Consider the following 21,109-nt stretch of genomic DNA (forward strand, 5'->3'; position numbering starts at 1 on the left):
TTGAATAAGCATATGGAAGAGACTGTTCGGTCCTTGATGCATAAAACACGGCTGAAATTATTTAAGAAAAAAAAATATATATATAAAGCGATTCATATTTTTTCGGCAACACCTCTTAAGTTGGTGTTCGTGGCAAGAAACAGCGTTGCCAGGCGTAGGATGTCACTATGGCACAATGCAATACTCTGCTATTTAAGCTTGTGACTTTATTTGCCAATATAGCTGTTTCAGACCTGGTTCATGACCTATTAAATACGTATACTATATGCTATGGTTTAGTTCACGTCACCTCGACTTGTATATATTACTGTCGCCATCTGCCATGGTGGCTCCTCTCAAGCTAGTGCATAGTGCTCACATATTAGTCTGCTCTTGCTAGTGAGGTGCTTTCGTTGCTACTGAGCGCTGCGGAATACGGGATATTTATAAGCTGATCAAGTGAGAAATGATCGTTGTACATCGCACCAATCAGTCTGTGGTTTCTGACACAGGCTCGGGTTAATGGAGTGAAAAAGAAAAAAATACAGCAAATAAGAGAGAGAGAGAAAGGTCCAGCCACGATATAATAATTCTTCTATATCGTGGTCCAGGCTTTGTGCTGGGACGGACAAGATCTCCCCCGGAAAGCGAGGGTTCAAAAATAAAACGGATATCTTATCAGTGAACAATTTCCGCTGATATATCTCTCAAAAGAAGACACTTTCAAGATAAGATGCATTGCATCTGAATAAATATACAGTGCACGTTCAAAAACACTTAACTATACATATACAAAAACGAAATATGTGAATGTATACAAACTTCTAAGAAATATTCAGCAGAATACACCAACTAAAGATATGTATGTATCAAACATTTTGCGTGTTAAAATTAATTATGAAAATCACTAATTTTGTTTTTATTTATATTTTGGCTTTTACCCGCTGTCTAAATACGAATATTTCGGTCAAATCCACAATGTCGTTAAATGAATCAAGATGAAACTTCAGTTTCCCCCGGAAGGCTGATGTCTGAAGCGTTATGATAATAATATAATATAAATTGATTGTGTGCAGTTACTTTCACGCCACAAGCTCGTTTAGACGTATTTTGGAAAGAACGACTCCTGGAAAAAGTGATGCATACTCCATTCCATAAAAATTATCATCGATGTCCAGGTTTTTGCAGATCCAGCTGGGTGTGGTATCGCTCCCAGGGAAACACACAGGATAAAAAATAATCTCTATGGAGGAAATTATTTTCGTGTGTGTGTGCGTGCTTGCTGTATGTGCATGGCGCATTATCACATACATAGTAACCATTACATATATTGTAACCTGTGGTAATGAGATACTATATAATTCGAATACTTCTGCCTACCATATTTTGCCCAGGTATCACCATGCAGTGATTAGCACTACCCAACTATGCGGAATATATGGTTACGAAGCCTAAGTAGAGTTTTTATGGGCCTTTTTATTGTCATATATATATATATATATATATATATATATATATATATATATATATATATATATATATATATAGATATATAGATATAGATATAGATATATATCATATATATATATATCTATATATAAAAAATATTATATATTATATTATATATATAATTATATATATATATATAATATATATAATATAATATATATATATATATATATATAATATATATATTATAGTAGAGTTTAAAGTAAAACTATATCATCTTCAAAATAGCATATATCAGTGTACTGTTATATAATCATAGTACCTATTTTGTTTTACTTTATACATTTGCTAAAATATTCTATGAACCAACTTGACTTTTACCCAGTGCAAAAATCCTAAGATTTGTCTGGAGCCTTTAATTAGCAGTTGCCACGACATTTTGACTGTGGAATACTTGTTTATGATTTCCGACATAATAAGGAAGGCTCATCTTTACGTTATTCCTTTTCTCTTCAGCCTTTGGCAGGATGGATCCTACACCAGTCATAGACGACTCCGACAAGCGTTCCTTCCTCCTGTTGAAGATGCTCAACGAGGTCATTCGTCCCGCCATGGGGCAGATTCTACTCTGGGTTACCCCGGACTGGGACCAGCGTCAACATCACTTCATAAGTTACTTGACAAATGTAAAGAGAGCTGATGAGAAGAAGATCAAGAAGCTCAAGAAAAAACTCAACAAACAACAAAACGATGCCATTATGGATAAGGAATTCAAGGAGTGGGACATCACTTTAATCAGTCTCCTCCTGAAATATTGTGAAGGGTTGGCCGAAGATGATCACCAGGATTGGTTATTAAACAGTGAGAAAGAGCCGGAATGCCATATCACAGCTCTGAAGGATATAAGAAACACACTGGCTCACGAGCAGACCCAACTTTCCAAGGAATATTTCATTCTCAAAACGGACGAAATTCGTAAACTCATTGAAAACGTCCTTAAGAGTGTGGGTCAAAGATGTAGTCAAGTCAGCCAAGGGGATATAGAGACATGCATAAAGGAATTCACCAAGAAGCTCAAGGAAATCAGAGACGCAACCTTTTTGCCAGCGACTTTTGATGAGTTCCAGAAAGAATCGCTATTTCATGAACTGAAGGAACATGTGAAAAAGGAGGGCATGCCAGTGTTGTTAAGCCATCTGAAAAGACTCACGACCTTCACCCCTCTGTTCCTGTTCTTAGTAGAGATGAAAGGAAAAGAAGTTGAAGTGAAGGATATATTCACAGACATGTACATGCAGGAGGATGAACGGAGAGTGAAAGTTTTACTGAAAGACATCATAGCCATTGCATCTAACACTGATCCTAAAGGATTTATATTGCTGAAGGGCTATGCCGGAGGGGGCAAAACCACAATATTAAAAAAGATTACCTCTGACTGGGTTCAGAAGGCTGGGTACATTAAAGGCCTCGATTCTTTCGACCTGCTGCTATACGCAGAGTTCAGAGATCGAATTGAGAGTTTTGTGGAGCTTTTGCATCATTTATTAGGTGATGTTCATCAGTGTTTCAAAAACAAAGACCTTGAAAGAGTAGCCCTAGATCTGAAAATCTTGGTTATCTTGGATGGATTCGATGAGGTCAACGAAAGTTCATTCAGTCTGTTCAAAAAAATCCTGCAATTGGCAAAATGCGGCAAGAACTTGACTGTTATTATTGCAACCAGACCTGAAGCTGAGGAGAACTTAAATGTTCAACTGAAATCCGCCAATGTAAATGCTGTTCACGTTTGGCTGGTAGGTATCGAAGCCAACAAAAGGGCAGAGTTTGTGGAAAAATACTTTCATGGTCTATCTCAGAAGATTAAACCTTTGCAAGGGCTTGGCGGACTGTTGACATACCTCAAGAAAACTGGGCACAAAATGAGTGAGGTGTGGAAACTCCCCTATAATCTCTCCCTTGTTACAATTCTTTGGATGCTTAAGCCAGAAGTAGTGAATGGAATTACAACTGAGGCTGAGCTCTATTGGCAAATTTTAGCCTTGTGCCGTTCAAAATTAGAGGAGCGTTTGGGCAGGTACAAGGGCACGTGTGCCTTAAAAGAAAGTGAACGGCAATCCAAGATTGAAAAGTTTCTTGAACAGCTAAGCTGGGAGTCCCTTTTGGGTTTAAAGAATGACCACATCAATCTTCCCAAGTTAGCCTATGACAACATAGCCCAACTCTGTGGGCATTTGGAAGTGCCAGTCGAAGAGCTGGCTGGTGCTTTTCTAAAAAAAGTGACTACTTCAAAAGACTCCCACTACAGTTTCCCTCATAAAGGAAACCAAGAGTTCATGGGTGCTTACAACATCTATACAACGGTGTCAAAATCAGAAAGAAGAGAAAAGAAGATAATTGGCAACATCTTCAACAAGCTCCACGATGGTTCACCCCCTGAATCTTATGTCAAATATCAAAACTTGCTCATACAGACCCTTAGTATTTTCCATGTTTGTGAAAATGTGACAGTGGCACAGCCAATCAAAAAGGAGGTACTGAATCTCTTGCAGCAGTCAGGGTTAAGTGACTGGGACTCTTGGCTTAAAGTCATGCACAACCTCAAGTGTGATGACTTCACTGCGAAGTGGATTGTCGAGAGATATAACATATTCCAGAGGAAAATTGTCATTTCGGATTCCTCATTTGATGCCTACTGTGCACTCTTCAAAGCCTTGAAACCCCCTGTTGAGAACAGAGATAAGATCCCCGTCATGATAGTTCTAAACGAGACTCCCTCTTCTCTAATAGAACTTGCAGAAAATATAAAAAAACTAGAGTTCCAAGTCAACCAAACTATCCTCTTGGATCTTTTCAAAGTTCCTTCCAAAATAACTTCATTGCAAGAAGATGCCATTCAAATTCTCCTCCAAAAGTAAGTTTCATTACAAATACGTATGTATGTAAGTCTTTGCATTTGTGTGACTAATTATATACTGGAGAAAGAGCAGTGTTACAGGGGGGTTGCTGGAAATATGTAGGGGCAGGGGATGAGGTGGGTGTCAGGTGGTCTTTTTATAAAGAAATGAGGATCAACACCGAATTTGACAAAATCAAAATGTGAAGCAGGAAGAATCCTCTTCATAGCCCCCAAAAACTGATCTTACCATCTCTCTATTTTCTGTTTTCAGTTCCTCCTCTCCATCTATTCTCCCTTTATCTTCCTCTCAGTGCGATCTTTTCTCCATACAAGTCCTTCATTTATTGAGAGAGTTTAGGTCTCCGTCATTTCCATATTCATCAACTTGATGGTTGTGTCTCATCATCAGCATTTCTTTTATAATGATCAACATCAGTGTAATCATTAGTCCTTCATTAGATTACATGTAGAAAAACAATATTTGGGATCAGTTCACTTTTCTTCATATTTTCCATTCATTCCTCATCATCAGTTGTAATATTAATGACATTATCTCTTCCCTTTTGAATAGCTGCAAGCGGTATGTGGGCATTTGGAGTTCAAAGTTCCAGGTGCCTCTGACTATGAAAACCCTCTTCATAAGGCTGCCCAACGAGGACGCCATGAACAAATTCCTGGCCTCTCTAGCAATGACAGCAGAGCTGACAGAATTAAGTGAGTTCAAAAGCAAACCAAGACCTTATACATTTCCATGACGGCCCAAATATTAACTCTCCTTCTCAGGCCATTTCTGCTTCCTTTTGCACTTGTAATTTGGAAGGAAACTTCAACCAAAATCCTAGCATATGAAGTAATGTTATGTCCATATGATTCTTCATGTTGCTTCTGTCACCTTTAACCTACTATACAGTGGAACAATCACTCCTCAGAACATTTCCCTCATCCAGATATACCTTACAAGCCCTGGTCATCCACTCAGTCAGGCCATCATAACTGTACTGCAGCATCTCGCCTGTAATCCCATCGGCTCCTGTTGTCCTTCATTTTCCTTGACCTTTCAGCTGCCCTCCTCGTTCCTTCAGCAGTCACTTTTACGAGAATTCTCAATCTCCCACTTCATAGAAGTCTCCACAGTGATCAGTCTCTTCCCCTCCCTTGTGGGGGGGGGTTGGGGGGGGGGGAGGTGTTAGTGTCGTCAGTGGACCTCATGCGGTGCACTGTAGGCATTACTTAAGGTTCTTTGCAGCGTGCCTTCGGCTCCTAGCTGCAACCGCTTTAGTTCCTTTTACTGTACCTTCTTTCATATTATCTTTCTCCCATCTTACTTTCTACCCTCTCCTAATACTTGATTCATATCGTAACTGTTGTGAGGTTTTCCTCCTGTTACACCTCTCAAACCTTATACTGTCAATTTCCATTACAGCGCTGATTGACCTCATAGGTCCTAGTGCTTGGCCTTTGGCGTAAATTATATGTTCAACTCAACTCAACTCAACTCAGTCTCTTCCCCTATTTTCCCGTAGTCACAAACTTTTAGTACAGACATCAATCCTTGATGTAGTTTCCATTTGCTACATTCATACCAGCTGATCCATAACACACCATTTCCTTCAAGTTCATTCTCTGTCTCCCCATCAAGGGATCTACATCAGTGTCAACGTTGGACGAGTGCTTTGCCCAATTCCAGAAGGTATTCAAGATGTCTCCTTTTACATCAGCGATATCCAGACCGAAGAGGACGTTGAAAAGGTCCCAGAGATCCTTTGTGGGCTCCGACCGCAGGTAGAAGACAGGTAAATCCCCCATTCTACAAATATGCATAACCAAAGTGAGGAGTTGTTTCAAATGCTAGCTACTACAAATGCAACCACTAATAATACAATTCCTAGAGAGAGAGAGAGAGAGAGAGAGAGAGAGAGAGAGAGAAAAGAGAGGAATGCTGATGCTTTTGTTTCTCTTTTGAGAGAGGAGAAGCATGTTTTAAGGCATAACAGATATATATTCTGATTCTCATTATATCATAGAACTCAAATGGATTATTTTTTCCATATGTCATGGATCTAATTATTTCTATTAGATCAATAACTACCCTCAAACATATTATATATATATATTTATATATATTTATATGTATATAATATATATTATATTATTATCTATAGAATAATATATATATATGATATATATAATATATATATATATATATATATACTATATATATATATATATATATAATATTATAAGGATTTTTTGAGGTCAAATGACACTGTTCAATTTAACAAAATGAAACAAAACATCTAACTGGCAACTTAACCTACCCTTGTTCCGTTGCATACCCTCTATGGAGTTGGCTGAAAGTCGAACAAGGTAAAGATAAACTTCCGTGGTTACAAAAATATACTTTTTATTTCCCAAAATTAGCTAACATTAAAATGGAATAAGATTAATTAACTCTGACACAAAAGAAACGTTAGACCATCATATTCCTCTCAAAATCATATTTAAGTAAGTACCCCCTCTTCCCCTAAGGCGTCCAAACATAATAGTTTATTAATAGTCAAAACAAGTCAGAGAATAAACCCATTGGTGACTTCGAATCCATCTGAAATAAAGAGACCATAATTATGACATCACTTAAATATTAAAGTTAGTCAATAAGGTAATGTGTGCCGCACCTCACTTTTCTTTCTCTAGACTCAAGTAATTGTCACTTAAAATGTTAACCTTTTCAAAGGTCTTTTTTATGGTACCTTGTCCAACGGACCTGCAACACCTCTTCCAGGCGTGTTCCACTCTGTCAATCAAAATCAGTGAGTTTCCCCTTTGTAACCGTTCTTCAGATTAAATGTCCTTTTCTGTTCATTATGAACACACACACACACACCGAATGGCACACAATATGCATGCATGCTTCATGCATGAAACCCGTGATCTTCGAAGCGTGTCACTGACCACAAAGGTGCACTGGTAAGCTATCCTGTCTGTTTTTCATTTCAGCATCTTCGAGGAACCCAGCGTATCGCATCTCTCTCTAACCAGCAAGAGCTAAGGTAACTGTGTCTTAAGTATATATATAACTGTGTCTTTAATTTTATATATATATATGTATATATATAGATATATATATTATATATATATCAATATGATATATATATATCTAATATATATATCTATATAATCTAGATATACATATATATATATATATATATATATATATAGATATATATATATAGTATATATCTATATAGATATATAAGATCTATATATTTAGATATATTATATCAGTATATATATTATATATATATGATATATAAAGAATATTATATTATCGTATCTAGATATATAATTTAGAGTATATATATATATATATATATTATACAAATATATATATATATAATATAGTAATATATATAATATATTATAGATTATATAATCTATATATAGATATATATATATATATTTATATATATATATGTGTATATATATATATATATATATATCTATATTATATATAATATAGATAATATTATATATAATATATATTATATATATATTATAATATATTAATATATATTAATATATATATATTACATTTATTGCCCCCCTCTCGTCTACCCAGAATTTATTAATTTTAGTTAGTTCTAAAAAAGCAGCCATTTTCTCTCTTAATCAGCTGATTTTGGGAGAGAACCATGAGGTAGGCCGAGGGAAAGGCATTTCCGTTTAGGCTGGAGCTTAGGGTAAGACAGGCAGGTCACAGGATTAGCTAGACCTCGATATGGGCTTTAGGGATTCCTATCATAAGACCTCTTTCCCTTCCAAATTCGCTGGCTGTGTTTTTCGCACTTTTTCAGACAATGCCGGAGGCTGAGTGTAAAACCCAGATGATTCCAAAACATCTATTCTAGCCTCTTTCTCAGTCAAAGCTAGTAACTACAGCAAGGCAGACGTGCCTCCTCCTCTGACGGGAAGTCAGTGTCCTTGTTGTGGACAGTACGTGGCTCTGTATTTATTTGTTTGATTTTAGCCCCGTTCGGTGTTGATTCTCAAATTGGGTATCAATAACATTCCATGGTCCTTTTTGTAGGTACTTTATTATATAAACCATGACCCATTAATTGAGTATAACTGAAAACAAAAGAAAAACACTTTTAGGCTAATGCCTTCGAAGCTATTGCCACATGTCCTACAAAACTGGTAGGATGCCATTGGCTATATCAAAAGGTACAAATTAAAACATAATATCACAAAGGTACAAAAACACATATCATAAGCAAATTAACGTATCTTACCACAATCTTGGGGACTTAATCCATTAGACATACAACATTAAGAAATCCATGACAAGCAAGTCACATTTCATGTGCTTGAATCTGAGGCAGCAGTTGTTGTGATTGTTTACTTCTACCCAGTAGAGCGGGAAGTAACTCGTCCACCTTGGTAGAATGTATTTTAGTATTGTTTCAAAACTCAGATATAACTGGATATGGTAATGACAGTAAAGGTCAGCCCTTTGTCCAATCACACTGGTGGGACCATCTTCATATAGCACGACACATGTTCAAGCCTCATGGATTTAAGGTATGTCTAGAAAGTGCAAAACTCCAACCAGCTCTTTTTCTCCAAGACGACTCTTGCTAATTTCATTTTCAAATTTCCTTTGTATCACTTTTACACCAAAATCCCTTTGTCCTCATTGGGCCATGTGCTTCCCCTTGTGACTTGTTAAAGCTTAAGTCTTCATTGCATACCTCCGTTAAACACTAGAGTTCCTTCCCCAGTGTGTTAGATAAAACCGAATAACTGTAACTCGTGCAAGAAATCTTTATTTTATGCTGTATTATCTGGGAACTCTTCCAGATCCACGCACGAGTCACGTGTTCAAGCCTCCTCGCAAGCAAGTGCTGCCTTAACGCAAGATAATATGAGTAATTTCACAAACCAGCATTTACGTTAATCTTATTTTAGCCATCTCTCCCCTTGTGAGAGATAAGAGTGGCCCACATGTGGCCCAGTTTCTTTGCCTTCAACTGTATTGTAAATAAATGTAATGTAGATTACTCAGCTGGTTTTTAATGGTGACCTTTCCTAGAGTAAATACCCCAAATTAATCCTTTGAGGTAAGTTATTCTGCATTTTTCCCTCTAATATTTTCCATTTACGTATTTTGGGTCACTACGAGGCCGGCTTATACGTAAAAGTGACGACCCTGCCATTATCGAACCCGGCCCTGCTTAAAAAAGCTTGTAAATCGTGTTATCCCTTTTAAAACGTAAAACTGCAAATGATTTTACAAAGCGTAAATCGAAGCACACTTGCACGGGAGACACACTGACACATGGTAAGGAATATCATTCATTTTAATATGATTTTTCTTATAACCATTTGTTAGCTTAAGGTACGTTTAGTAGTTTTATTAGAAGTGTTTTATATAAGTGCTCTCAGAGTTTAGAAATATTATATTGTAACAGCCAGAGCGCCGAGCGAATTCTCTGTTATCTTGTATTGGTACTTGCCTGACAAGACACGTGTGGTAGATAGATGCCAGAAAGTACTAGTTAAAACTAGGAAGTACTTTGCCCGGGTTTATTGCATGTGTTAGCAAGCCTAACTAGTTAGGAGTGTTCTACTAATAGTTACAGCAAAAGAAGTGTACAATTCTTTTGTCTGTGATATGTTAGGGGAATTCGTTTTAACTTAGTTTACATTTCAAATGTTGGTAACTGCTTAGCCTGCCAGCTCGTCAGCTTGGCGCATGCGCTCTCTCAGGCCTGCCAGCCAACCTCGTTCTCACAAAGCAAAGCATTCATCACCTAAAGCGTTATCTCAATGATTTAAGCCAAGTAACATAAGTCTTGATGTTTTAAAGTAACGCATATCAATCACCATACTAGTATCTATCATTCTGCCAGACAAATTAATGTTAATTCGCCTTGAATAAGAAATTAGAACTTTTTTGTTTGTAAATCGCTCGCACTTTTTACACAAGTGACTGATCAGCTGTCTCATCACTGCATGTAGCGCGCTCACTGCACGTTTCACTTAGCATCGCTCGCTGAGCGAAAGTCTCATTTCACTTTGTACTTAAAGTAACTTCTTTTACAAATGTTTTGCTAACATCGTTTCAAATCCTTACCGTCATTTTTACTTGTCACAGGGACCTAGTAACCTTACGTAAAGTTAACGGAAATCTTAAAAGTAAAATGCATTGCAAGAATTTTTAAATTAAATGCGTCATTGTAAATTTCATATTAAAACGCAAACTGTTTATCGATAACGTAAAATCGTTTCTCGCTAGCGCGTTCTATTTTCATAAAACTTATTCAAACTCAATTCTTCCAAAAGTTTAACGTAAGATCATTTAAGGCAGGTGCATCATATTAAACTAACATTATTAGTTCAAATACAGACAAGGGAGTTCGTTATATATCATTTTCACGCTCTCACAGAGCGAGAGAACCTATTATTCACAAAGCCGAGAGTACTACGCCTATTACCCTTACGCATGCAACATAAGCTGAAAAACTATGAAGTCACCTTATAAGGTACTTAAAAATACTGAAGGGAAGTCAATTCATACACCTTTGAAATGTTTAAATTTATTATTTATTGCAAATGTGTCAAGTGCATGACACAGGGCTCTTCCTCTTCAATAATCAGCTTCTCCTCCATACCTGGATGGGAAATACAGAAATTGCACGTTAGTGGTGAAGCCTAAGAATTAATTTAAATTATATAGGTAAGAATAATATGGCAAGAAGCACTTATACATAGGAATATGCAAACTGTTACCTTACTGTAAGTAGGTCAAGACAAGAAAAACCAAGTATGACAACCAAATCAAGGCTGGATAATCCTATCCTGAAATAATATAATATCCGTGTAAGTTTGCATTAAAGGAGATTCTTGCAATTTTATGTTGACTTATCCAGAAATAACAAATAGTAGCTTACCACTATGTACAATAAACCCATGAACAACCTTCAGTAGAGTTGCGAAACCACTGTAAGGACAAGAGAAATCCTTTATAACTATTAAACATTCGTGAATATCCGTACTCTACCGATGGCAGGTAGGAAGGACTTTAATAGGCAGCGACAAAGGCTCAAAGAGATTGTTACGATTACCATTCAGCATTTGCCCCAAAAAATACTTGGTACTCACCGTAGTCCATCCGAGCAAGAAGGGATTGAAGTCAATGCTTAGGAGAACGTGACTTTTCTCCACAAATCATCCACTAAGGTGAATCAAAGTCGAGACGATGATGAACAAATCAGTCGTAGGAGGCAGAGCACATCCAGGTGGCCACCAATTACGCCGTCCAAATTATGGAACCAAGGGAATACTTCACAAATGCCTCTTGAGGGACCCTTGATTCTTAATAACATTCTCAGAGCCTCGTCCAAGACATCCTCCAGGAAGACAGGCTCACTCTGACGATGGAAGACGGGCTCAATGGCATACGGGTATGTGGTGGGTCCTACAGGATAGCTCACTGCCCTAATGCTCTGACAGGACCGCCCGGACTGACCGGACTGGCAGAACTGCCTCGACTGCTGAGACTGCTTGGACTGCTAGTACTGACTTCTCACGCATTCACCGATCTCGAAGTTTCCTCGTAAACAACAAAAAGAGGAGGAGTCAACAATTTGCTGATCATAACTATGGCAGCAGGAAGGACTGTAAGCGGTACCAAGTACTTATTTTACTTATTTTGGTAATACTAAAATTCCATATTTACGAATCCTTCCTGCCGCTGTAGGCAAGTACATTAAAAATTTATTTATTCTGTATAGTCCTGGGGAGAAGATGGAAACTTTTTCCAAAGAAAAAATTTTCATCCACTAATAAATGTACAAAATATGCATGGACATACAGTAAAATTTAAAATTAAAAACAAAAAATGAATTAGTGAAGCATTTGTCTTGTCCTCGCCTCACTGGTTTCTGCAGCTTTCCTGCGGGGACGTGAGGATTTACCTAAAAAATTATTTTCAGGGAAATTATTTTCAGGGGAAAGACTGTCAGGACAAAAATGGGTGTTCTCCAACATGGGGATAAGGTTAGAAACATGAATCTTGGTGGTCTGACCGGTTTTTCCCTTTTTGACCAAAGCATGGGTAACTTCACCCAGATCATTAAAAAAAATCTTCAAAATTATTCCTAATGGATAATTACTTCTTTTAGTATATTCTTCCTTTATTAGTACGATATCTCCTACTTTTGTCAGTTTGTGTGAGATGGGACGATATCTACTTTTTCTATCAACAGCTTGATGAATTAGAGTACCTAAAAATTCACTATGGTAGGTATCTAACAATGCATCTCGGACTTTACATAATTTTACATAATTTTTAGAAATATCTGAAACATGACAATTGGCAGGATTAAAATCTGGATCCTCTGGAAAAGGCTGTAACTCTGGAATCAAATTTAGTGAAGTCAACTCATATCCTCTGATAAGCTGTTCAGGTGTTATAGGCTCTGGTACATAATCAATGTAGTCATCTCTTAAAGCCTCTTTAAAGGCTATCGGTCGTCTGTTAACGAGATGTATGATATTACACACAAGAAATTCGAAATCATAAAATGAAAGTACATTGTTTTTGATAGCTCCAAAGATTAATCGTTTTACCATCTTAACACATACTTCGACCAAAGAACCCAGCTGACTGCAACCCTTAAAATATTGTTGAAAGGATAAAGGTTTCACACAGTTTTCTTCAAAATACAATTGAGTCTGAGAGTCATTAATGAAAGAGCTTATAATATTAGCACCTGCTACCAACTGCGTTCCTAAATCACTGATACACAACTGGGGTATGCCATATTCAAAACAATGTAATTGGAAAGCTCTAAGAAAATCTGATACATTCAAACTTCTGCAGACCTTTAGATTAATGGCCCTTGACCAAGTACAAGTTATGCACAATAACCATATTTTCTGTGTCACCTTTTCATTTTTTACGTTGAAAGGTCCTAAATAGTCAACAAAAACATTTGCAAAGGGAACTGTAGGAGGATCTGATCGGAAGTCTCTATAGGAATTTTGATTTAATTTTATGGTACGATTATTAAATCTTCGACAATGAACGCATTGCTTGAGAACTTTTTTGACAACTGAAAAATGTTTAGGAATATAGTAATACCTTCTAAGCTCAGTTAACACAGAATAACAACCTGAATGTAACAATTTTACATGTGCATCCCAAATAATCAACTGAGTTAAATGACTGTCTGGATGTAATAGCACTGGAAATTTGCCGTTAATATTATAATTCCACTTCTTGAACTTACTTTTCACTCTTAAAATACCCTGTTCATCCATAAATAAATTTAGCTGCGTTATGACCGGAGGAATCAGTTTCTTGGCATTCATACCAGTTGAAAATACGAATAGACCTCAGGGAAATACTTACATTGTTCAACGTGTAACAAATGACTCAGAGAGGAGGCAAAAAAGTTAGTAACTGGAGAACAAGGAATTCCTGCCTTTAATTTCCACTTGTGTAAGGCCAAAAATACTCTACGATAACTAGTAGAAGTCTCCGTAAACAAGGGGGGAATAACTTTCCAAATCAACAAGGTGGTTTAAATTTTCGGTAGCACTAATTAAGGGAGACGAATGAATCTCCGTGGCGACCTCAAATGCTGGGATAGTAATCGACAATTCGGGGACTTCGGTCAAGCTAATGTCTGGGCCTGTAAAAATACATGACTTAAGGAGCTGATTATGCGATACACATCTAGTAATTAAGTCTGCAGGGTTATTCTTACCAGAAATGAAATTAAACTTGACAGGATAAATTTCACACAATCTCTGTATATTATTAATTCTATTCAAAACAAAGGGAGAATGTTTATTTAATTTGTCTAGCTTCAAAGACGCAGAATTTAACCAATGTAATGCACAAAGAGAATCTGTATAGGCCATAATATTCTCAATTTCTATGGGTCTTATGCAAGACGGGCCAGATAAATCTTTTGTTAAATATCCAGAGCACACTCAACACTTAAGTGGACGGCATTTAGTCAAGGGGCAGGTATCGATTTATTCTTTAACTGTTTTTATTAACCAGTCTGTTCTTGGCATGAATAAAACTTAGATGGCCTGTATCAATATGCTGCAAATAAATAACACAACCGTAAATATCTCTACTTGCATCTGAAAACACAAAAATGTTATATTTACCATCCCTAGGACCTACAGATCGTTGAACTCTTATAGGAGGAGCTCTATTTATTTGTTTGCAAATGTTGCTCCATTCTCGCTGCAAATCTGTAGCCAAGACTGTATCCCAGCTTAAATTTTTCTGGCACTGTAGCTTATGCATAAATAATCTGCAGCGATTAAACAAGGGCATATTAAAGCCAAAAATATCAAACTGAGAAGCAATAGTTTGTAAAATTGACCTCTTAGTTTTGGCACTTGAATCAAGGCATATAGGGTTAGTAAAAATTTCATCAGAATTCCTGTCCCATGTTAGTCCAAACAATTTACTGGTGCTAGGGGTAACTTCTTCGGTCTCTCCGTCTATTTCCATCTGTAAGGCTATATCATTAGTAACAACCTGCTGAATATAAAACCTATAAGGGTTAAAAATACGAGGAAGCTGTTGGTACGACCATTTCAACTCCTCTGAAGTATTAACAGTAATAGCCCCATTATCATGTAAATAAGCGAATAAATGGACCTTTTCAAGCCCGATATGCGAGGATCCTCAGAGTGCTGCAAAATCAAAAATGTAATAAAGAGCATCATAATAAAAAAGGACTACATCGAAGACCAAAAGGTAATCTCATATTCTTGAAAGCTACTAATGAAAATCACCTTTGCCGACATTCTTGAACCAAAAAAATAAAAGTTTAGCCTGGTCATTTTCGGTCAAAGCCAACATATTGAAAGCTTTCTTAAGATCAAAAATAAGTAATTTCCTGTCAAATCTCAGATTCAAAAATGACGAAGATAGCTTTTGGTTTAGAGCAGGCCAGAATACATACACTGCATTATGAGACAAAGAAAACCTACCGTCTACCGAGTCTTTAAGATTCGATAAAAAGACCACCCTACACTTTGTGGTGACTTTGTCGGGTTTAAATATTGGCATGTGAGGCAGAAAGGAATATTGAGGATTCTCAGTTTTAAAAATATCAAGATCATGGATGGGTTCAATAATTCCTGCGTTAATCTGTTCCCTTATGGTCTGATCAACGAGTTGTAGAAGACCATCGCGCTGTTTAAGTTTTCTAAATTAGACTTTAGTATTAATTTTGACAGTCTTTCATTTTTAGACAACAAATGGGAGACTTTGCCATTCCATAATAAAGGAACCATAATTCGTCCATCAGACTCCCTCTGATATATGGTTTTAATTGAAAAATCGACCAGCTGATTATTAAGCTCGACACTTCATCATTATACACCTTTTGATCATAATTCAAAATGACCGCATTCAGACTCCAAAATTTGTTCAGTGGCCTGCTGCAATTGCCTTTCCATTAGTTTACCTTTATCATTGATAACTGAAAAGGAACAGTTTACTTCAAACCCGTTGTCCTGGTCACCATCAGACAGAAAATCTATTCTCGTGTTTAATAACAACGAGCTACTACCAACATGCACCGTAGAAACCGAACGAACATTACCGTCAGGTACAGAATTCAAAACTCCTGGGTTTACATTTAGGCAGGTTACGTTGTTCAACATCAAATCGACATTACCCTGCAATAAAATGCCAGCATGAGAATCTATGTATACCGAAGGATCAACGTCACCAAAAATTACGTCGGTACCTGCTAAACAATGTAAAAAGTCTGTACCAAACAAGAGGTTAACATTATCAATGGTGCGAGTGTGTTTATTTAACAACTTATCAGCAAACATCATACCCTGGTTTTGAAAACTTTCAATTACTTTACCAAGCAAAGGCAATTTTAAAGCAATACTAATATCAGGTACAACTAAGCCAAAAATTATAAAGGACAAACTACCTATTTTCACAGGCACTTCTACAATTTTAGTATAATATTCTTTATTCCCATTAAATCCACTCACCGTAAGTCTAACATCCGAATTGATAGTTTTAAGGTTTTTCTCCTCAGCTAACCTACTAGTGATGAAGGTGCTTTGTGAGCCACTGTCCCTTAGACCTCTGTAAATGTCGCTGCCAATACTGAAAGAAAACGTGGGTAACACCGAGTTTCCATACGAGTGCAACAAAACGGCCACACCGCTGTTTACTTTTTGTGGAGTTTCAAAATTTACTTTATCAGATTGTTTAGATCTGCTGCCTTTGGAGGGCTCAGACTCGCAAAGATAACTCATATGCCAACCACGGCAATTAAAACAACGTCTTCTAAATCTGAAATGACAGTTGTTAGATTCATGACTAAACTGACCACACTTAACACAACCGTGTTTAGATTTTAAAATTTGCACCTTATTGGTAGGGGAAGGGAACTTTGAACATTCATAAATAAAATGAGAATTATTAGCGTTACCAACTTTAAGACACAAAGAACAGCTGGGTGAAGACCTGGAATCTGAATCACTAGTTACTGCCTCTACAGCTAAATTTACCGCTTTTTCTTTTCGAGAAAAGTCCTTATATTCCTGTACATTCTGCGAGATTTTACTCTTTGTACCTTTAGCGACCTTTTTGTCGTTCTCGTATCTCTCACATGCTGTAAAAAAGTTTGTCTTTATATCATTCAGGGCAGGGTGAGTCTTGCCTGTAATCTGAATTAAATGGCGCTGGAAACTATCATTCAGCCCATACCAAGCAAAATACCTAATGAACTCCTCAACGCTAATATTCAAAGTCTTCACTGATTCACATACCGTTCTGAGTTCGGAAATAAAGAGAAAGGGGTCTTCACCATCTTTCAAATGCAAAGCAGTAATTTTCTTAATGGCTGAATTCTTCCGAATATCGGTTGATGCAAATGCTGAAATTAGCAATTCTTTGGCATCAGCGTAATGCTGCTTATCCGCTTCTAAGGAACCTAACAAAACCTTTCCTCTACCCTCAACTTGTTGTTTAAGTAACAAAAGCAAATCCCTATCGGGATAGTTAAAAGCTTTAGTAGTTCCCTCAAATTCTGTGATGAACTTCAAAAAATCTTCACCTTCTACACTACGAAACTTGGGAAGAGGTGCCACAGGTTGTTTAAGTAAACTTCTGGCTACATCGCTAACATTACTAGAGCTAAGGATACTCGAGGAAATATCTAGGAGAGGTAAACAGGTTTCAATCTTATCTATATAATCCTGACATAATGATAATTCCATCTCTAAATCTGTACTATCAGAATCCCCTGGAAATTTCTTATCCAAAATCTCAGTGTCCAAGTCAGTTAACTTATTCTTATAATTTACCAGAATACCTTTGATAGATAATTTTTCTTCCTGGCTAAGAGTATTGAATGTGGAGGACCTGTTATAATATTCAGTCACCTTTTTGCGGATGACTTTCCTTTGTCCAATAAGCACAGATAAAGCAGACATTGTTAAATTATACAAGAAATAATCCTAGAAAGGAAAAAATATTAATGTAATGATCCTAGAAAGGAAAAAATTAATATTAAAGTAATAAATCTGAAAGGAAATAAATTTCAGTTCACACAATGGATCCCGACTACTTTCACCAACTAATGGGATTCTGCATAGCGAAAATCCAACTTCCTTCGTCGTTGCCCCACGTTGGGCGCCATAAGCTGAAAAACTATGAAGTCACCTTATAAGGTACTTAAAAATACTGAAGGGAAGTCAATTCATACACCTTTGAAATGTTTAAATTTATTATTATTGCAAATGTGTCAAGTGCATGACACAGGGCTCTTCCTCTTCAATAATCAGCTTCTCCTCCATACCTGGATGGGAAATACAGAAATTGCACGTTAGTGGTGAAGCCTAAGAATTAATTTAAATTATATAGGTAAGAATAATATGGCAAGAAGCACTTATACATAGGAATATGCAAACTGTTACCTTACTGTAAGTAGGTCAAGACAAGAAAAACCAAGTATGACAACCAAATCAAGGCTGGATAATCCTATCCTGAAATAATATAATATCCGTGTAAGTTTGCATTAAAGGAGATTCTTGCAATTTTATGTTGACTTATCCAGAAATAACAATAGTAGCTTACCACTATGTACAATAAACCCATGAACAACCTTCAGTAGAGTTGCGAAACCACTGTAAGGACAAGAGAAATCCTTTATAACTATTAAACATTCGTGAATATCCGTACTCTACCGATGGCAGGTAGGAAGGACTTTAATAGGCAGCGACAAAGGCTCAAAGAGATTGTTACGATTACCATTCAGCATTTGCCCCAAAAAATACTTGGTACTCACCGTAGTCCATCCGAGCAAGAAGGGATGAAGTCAATGCTTAGGAGAACGTGACTTTTCTCCACAAATCATCCACTAAGGTGAATCAAAGTCGAGACGATGATGAAACAAATCAGTCGTAGGAGGCAGAGCACATCCAGGTGGCCACCAATTACGACCGTCCAAATTATGGAACCAAGGGAATACTTCACAAATGCCTCTTGAGGGACCCTTGATTCTTAATAACATTCTCAGAGCCTCGTCCAAGACATCCTCCAGGAAGACAGGCTCACTCTGACGATGGAAGACGGGCTCAATGGCATACGGGTATGTGGTGGGTCCTACAGGATAGCTCACTGCCCTAATGCTCTGACAGGACCGCCCGGACTGACCGGACTGGCAGAACTGCCTCGACTGCTGAGACTGCTTGGACTGCTAGTACTGACTTCTCACGCATTCACCGATCTCGAAGTTTCCTCGTAAACAACAAAAAGAGGAGGAGTCAACAATTTGCTGATCATAACTATGGCAGCAGGAAGGACTGTAAGCGGTACCAAGTACTTATTTTACTTATTTTGGTAATACTAAAATTCCATATTTACGAATCCTTCCTGCCGCTGTAGGCAAGTACATTAAAAATTTATTTATTCTGTATACAACATTAACATTATTTTAGTCTGTCTTTCACTTACACTGAGCAGGACGTGCAGAGAACTTTTTCAGGGCAGGTGCTCAAGTGAAAAAAGGGCAAAAATTAGAAATGAATGAGGCTAAATATATCCGCCTCAATATTCTTTCAAATTTATCTAAACTAGTCATTAATAATTCAAGAAAGAGATAAACATGACTGATATCATTGGTACCAGTGGCTAATGTTTTATATGAACATAAAATCTACAGTACTGACTACCAGTAAAACTAGGAAATTTAACAAAAGAAAAATTATAATTACATACTTTTACATAAAGGACTGCAAGAAAATCAATCTGTATGATCAATACACTTGGCTAATAAACCAGACCTTATCATTTTATATTTATAAGAGATCCCTTCTGTGTGCCATTTCTTTGAATATGCTGATAACTTCACTGTTGTTGATTGTGATATCCTTTTCAACTGCTAGCAACAAAAGATCAGATAACCTCTCCTCACTGGAAAGGCTGCGTAGCTTTGTCTTCACCAGCTTGAGTTTGGAGAAGGTCCTTTCCACTGTTGCAGTTTTGATGGGTAGATTGGCATAAATTGTTAAGAGTTCAAGCATAAGTAGCAATATCTCCTGGACATTGTTTTCTTTCATCAGGTTGAGCATTGTAGCTGTAGTGTTCTGTGGCAGGCAAAGAAATGAGGAATAGAAGATCTTTAATTCCAACCGTAGCTTGTCTACATCTTCTAACTCATAAAACTGGCATAATTTTTGCAATGACTTGAATGCCTCTTCATTCACAGATTTTTTCCCCATCCAGTTGGGTATTGTTGATTTAAAAATCGAAAACTAAATATCAAGTGGCAGCTCAAAAAGCCTTAATTGGACACATTATGCAACAAATGAAATGAAACACAAGCTGTATGTGTCTCATTCAGTAGGTTAATGGCCACCTACAATGAATCATAATCGGTCACCTGTTACCATTCGGCGTTCCAGTCCACATTACTGTGGCCCCGTTCCTATTTTCCTCTCCAAATCTATTAATTTACTCGACTCGGTTGGTCCACTGTCTCTCTCCCTCTTTTTGTTATTACACTTTTATAGCTAAAAAGGAGTCAGAGCCTTAATACAGAGGCAATACCAGTTAAAATAACTAGGAAAGCTTACCTGGCCTGTTGTCAGTCTAGCTCAGCTGAGCTTGCCTTGGCCCCAGTGTTACCAGACAGTGAGACATATAGTCAGCTGCTTTGGTGACCCAGTGTTGCCAAGATATAATACCCATTTCTACAAGCTCCTGTTTATTATTATTATTATTATTATTATTATTATTATTATCATTGACACAGATAGGCGGCGGGCCTATAATACATCCCTCTCAAAAGGGCACTTTTAATACAGTAGCAAAAGGGGCAGGTGCTTGGGCACCCCTAGCACCCCCCCTCTGCACGTCCCTGACACGGAGCATGATATGTACGCGCCTGTGTCCATTGCAGTCTTGCAACCATTTATTTCATTTACCGAGTACTTCAGCCAAGGACTGAGCATTTTCAAATTACAATTACCTGTTGTTGCCTGAGTGGTCTTTTCCATTTTTTATCACAAAAGACTTGCGTATACCGCAAGCACAAACTGCACAGTGTGCAACGCAACCGCATTACTTCCATACAAGGAAGCCTACCAGTCTAGGACTGGCCACCACCAGTGCACCACAGACCTTACCATTTTACAGTGCCACTAATTCGTGACACTGTCCATCGACTGGCTGCTGAAGTACTCCCACCTTTTACTTTCTCTCCTCCACCA

General features: G+C 37.2%; 2 protein-coding genes across 18 annotated transcripts in view; one reads left to right on the forward strand and one right to left on the reverse strand.

Annotated features, from left to right (window-relative positions):
- The first annotated feature begins 365 nt into the window (after positions 1-365).
- The window catches only part of LOC135195571 (uncharacterized), a 37,103-nt gene continuing 16,359 nt past the window's right edge, over positions 366-21,109 (forward strand). For 8 of the 11 annotated variants that reach the window (XR_010310171.1, XR_010310170.1, XR_010310172.1 and 5 more), the window contains exons 1-4: positions 366-841; positions 1,945-4,339; positions 4,896-5,038; positions 5,964-6,117. Coding sequence is in view for 8 of the 11 variants with exons in the window: in XM_064221869.1 (XP_064077939.1) it covers positions 1,956-4,339; positions 4,896-5,038; positions 5,964-6,117 (2,681 nt within the window). In the remaining 3 variants the exon portion in view is untranslated. Of the gene's footprint in view, positions 842-1,944; positions 4,340-4,895; positions 5,039-5,963; positions 6,118-7,321; positions 7,375-9,184; positions 9,385-21,109 lie in introns of those variants that run through there. The other 3 variants (XM_064221870.1, XM_064221871.1, XM_064221864.1) reach the window with 3 other exon arrangements.
- Positions 10,696-18,118, reverse strand: LOC135195572 (uncharacterized). 7 transcript variants are annotated; one of them, XR_010310176.1, is made up of 4 exons: positions 15,832-18,118; positions 11,489-12,303; positions 11,117-11,185; positions 10,696-10,998 (listed from the first exon to the last, which is right to left on the reverse strand). XR_010310176.1 is itself a non-coding variant. In XM_064221872.1 (2 exons), the coding sequence occupies exons 1-2, from the start codon at positions 17,828-17,830 to the stop codon at positions 12,233-12,235; spliced, it is 2,070 nt and encodes a 689-aa protein (XP_064077942.1). In that variant the 5' UTR covers positions 17,831-18,118; the 3' UTR covers positions 10,696-12,232. The 7 variants fall into 7 exon arrangements, 1 of the variants encoding a protein (XP_064077942.1); XR_010310177.1 differs by lacking the exon at positions 11,117-11,185 and adding an exon at positions 11,278-11,327; XR_010310178.1 differs by lacking the exon at positions 11,117-11,185.

Source organism: Macrobrachium nipponense, chromosome 16, assembly GCF_015104395.2.
Source record: "Macrobrachium nipponense isolate FS-2020 chromosome 16, ASM1510439v2, whole genome shotgun sequence".
In the NCBI taxonomy this organism is placed as follows: Eukaryota; Metazoa; Arthropoda; class Malacostraca; order Decapoda; family Palaemonidae; genus Macrobrachium; species Macrobrachium nipponense.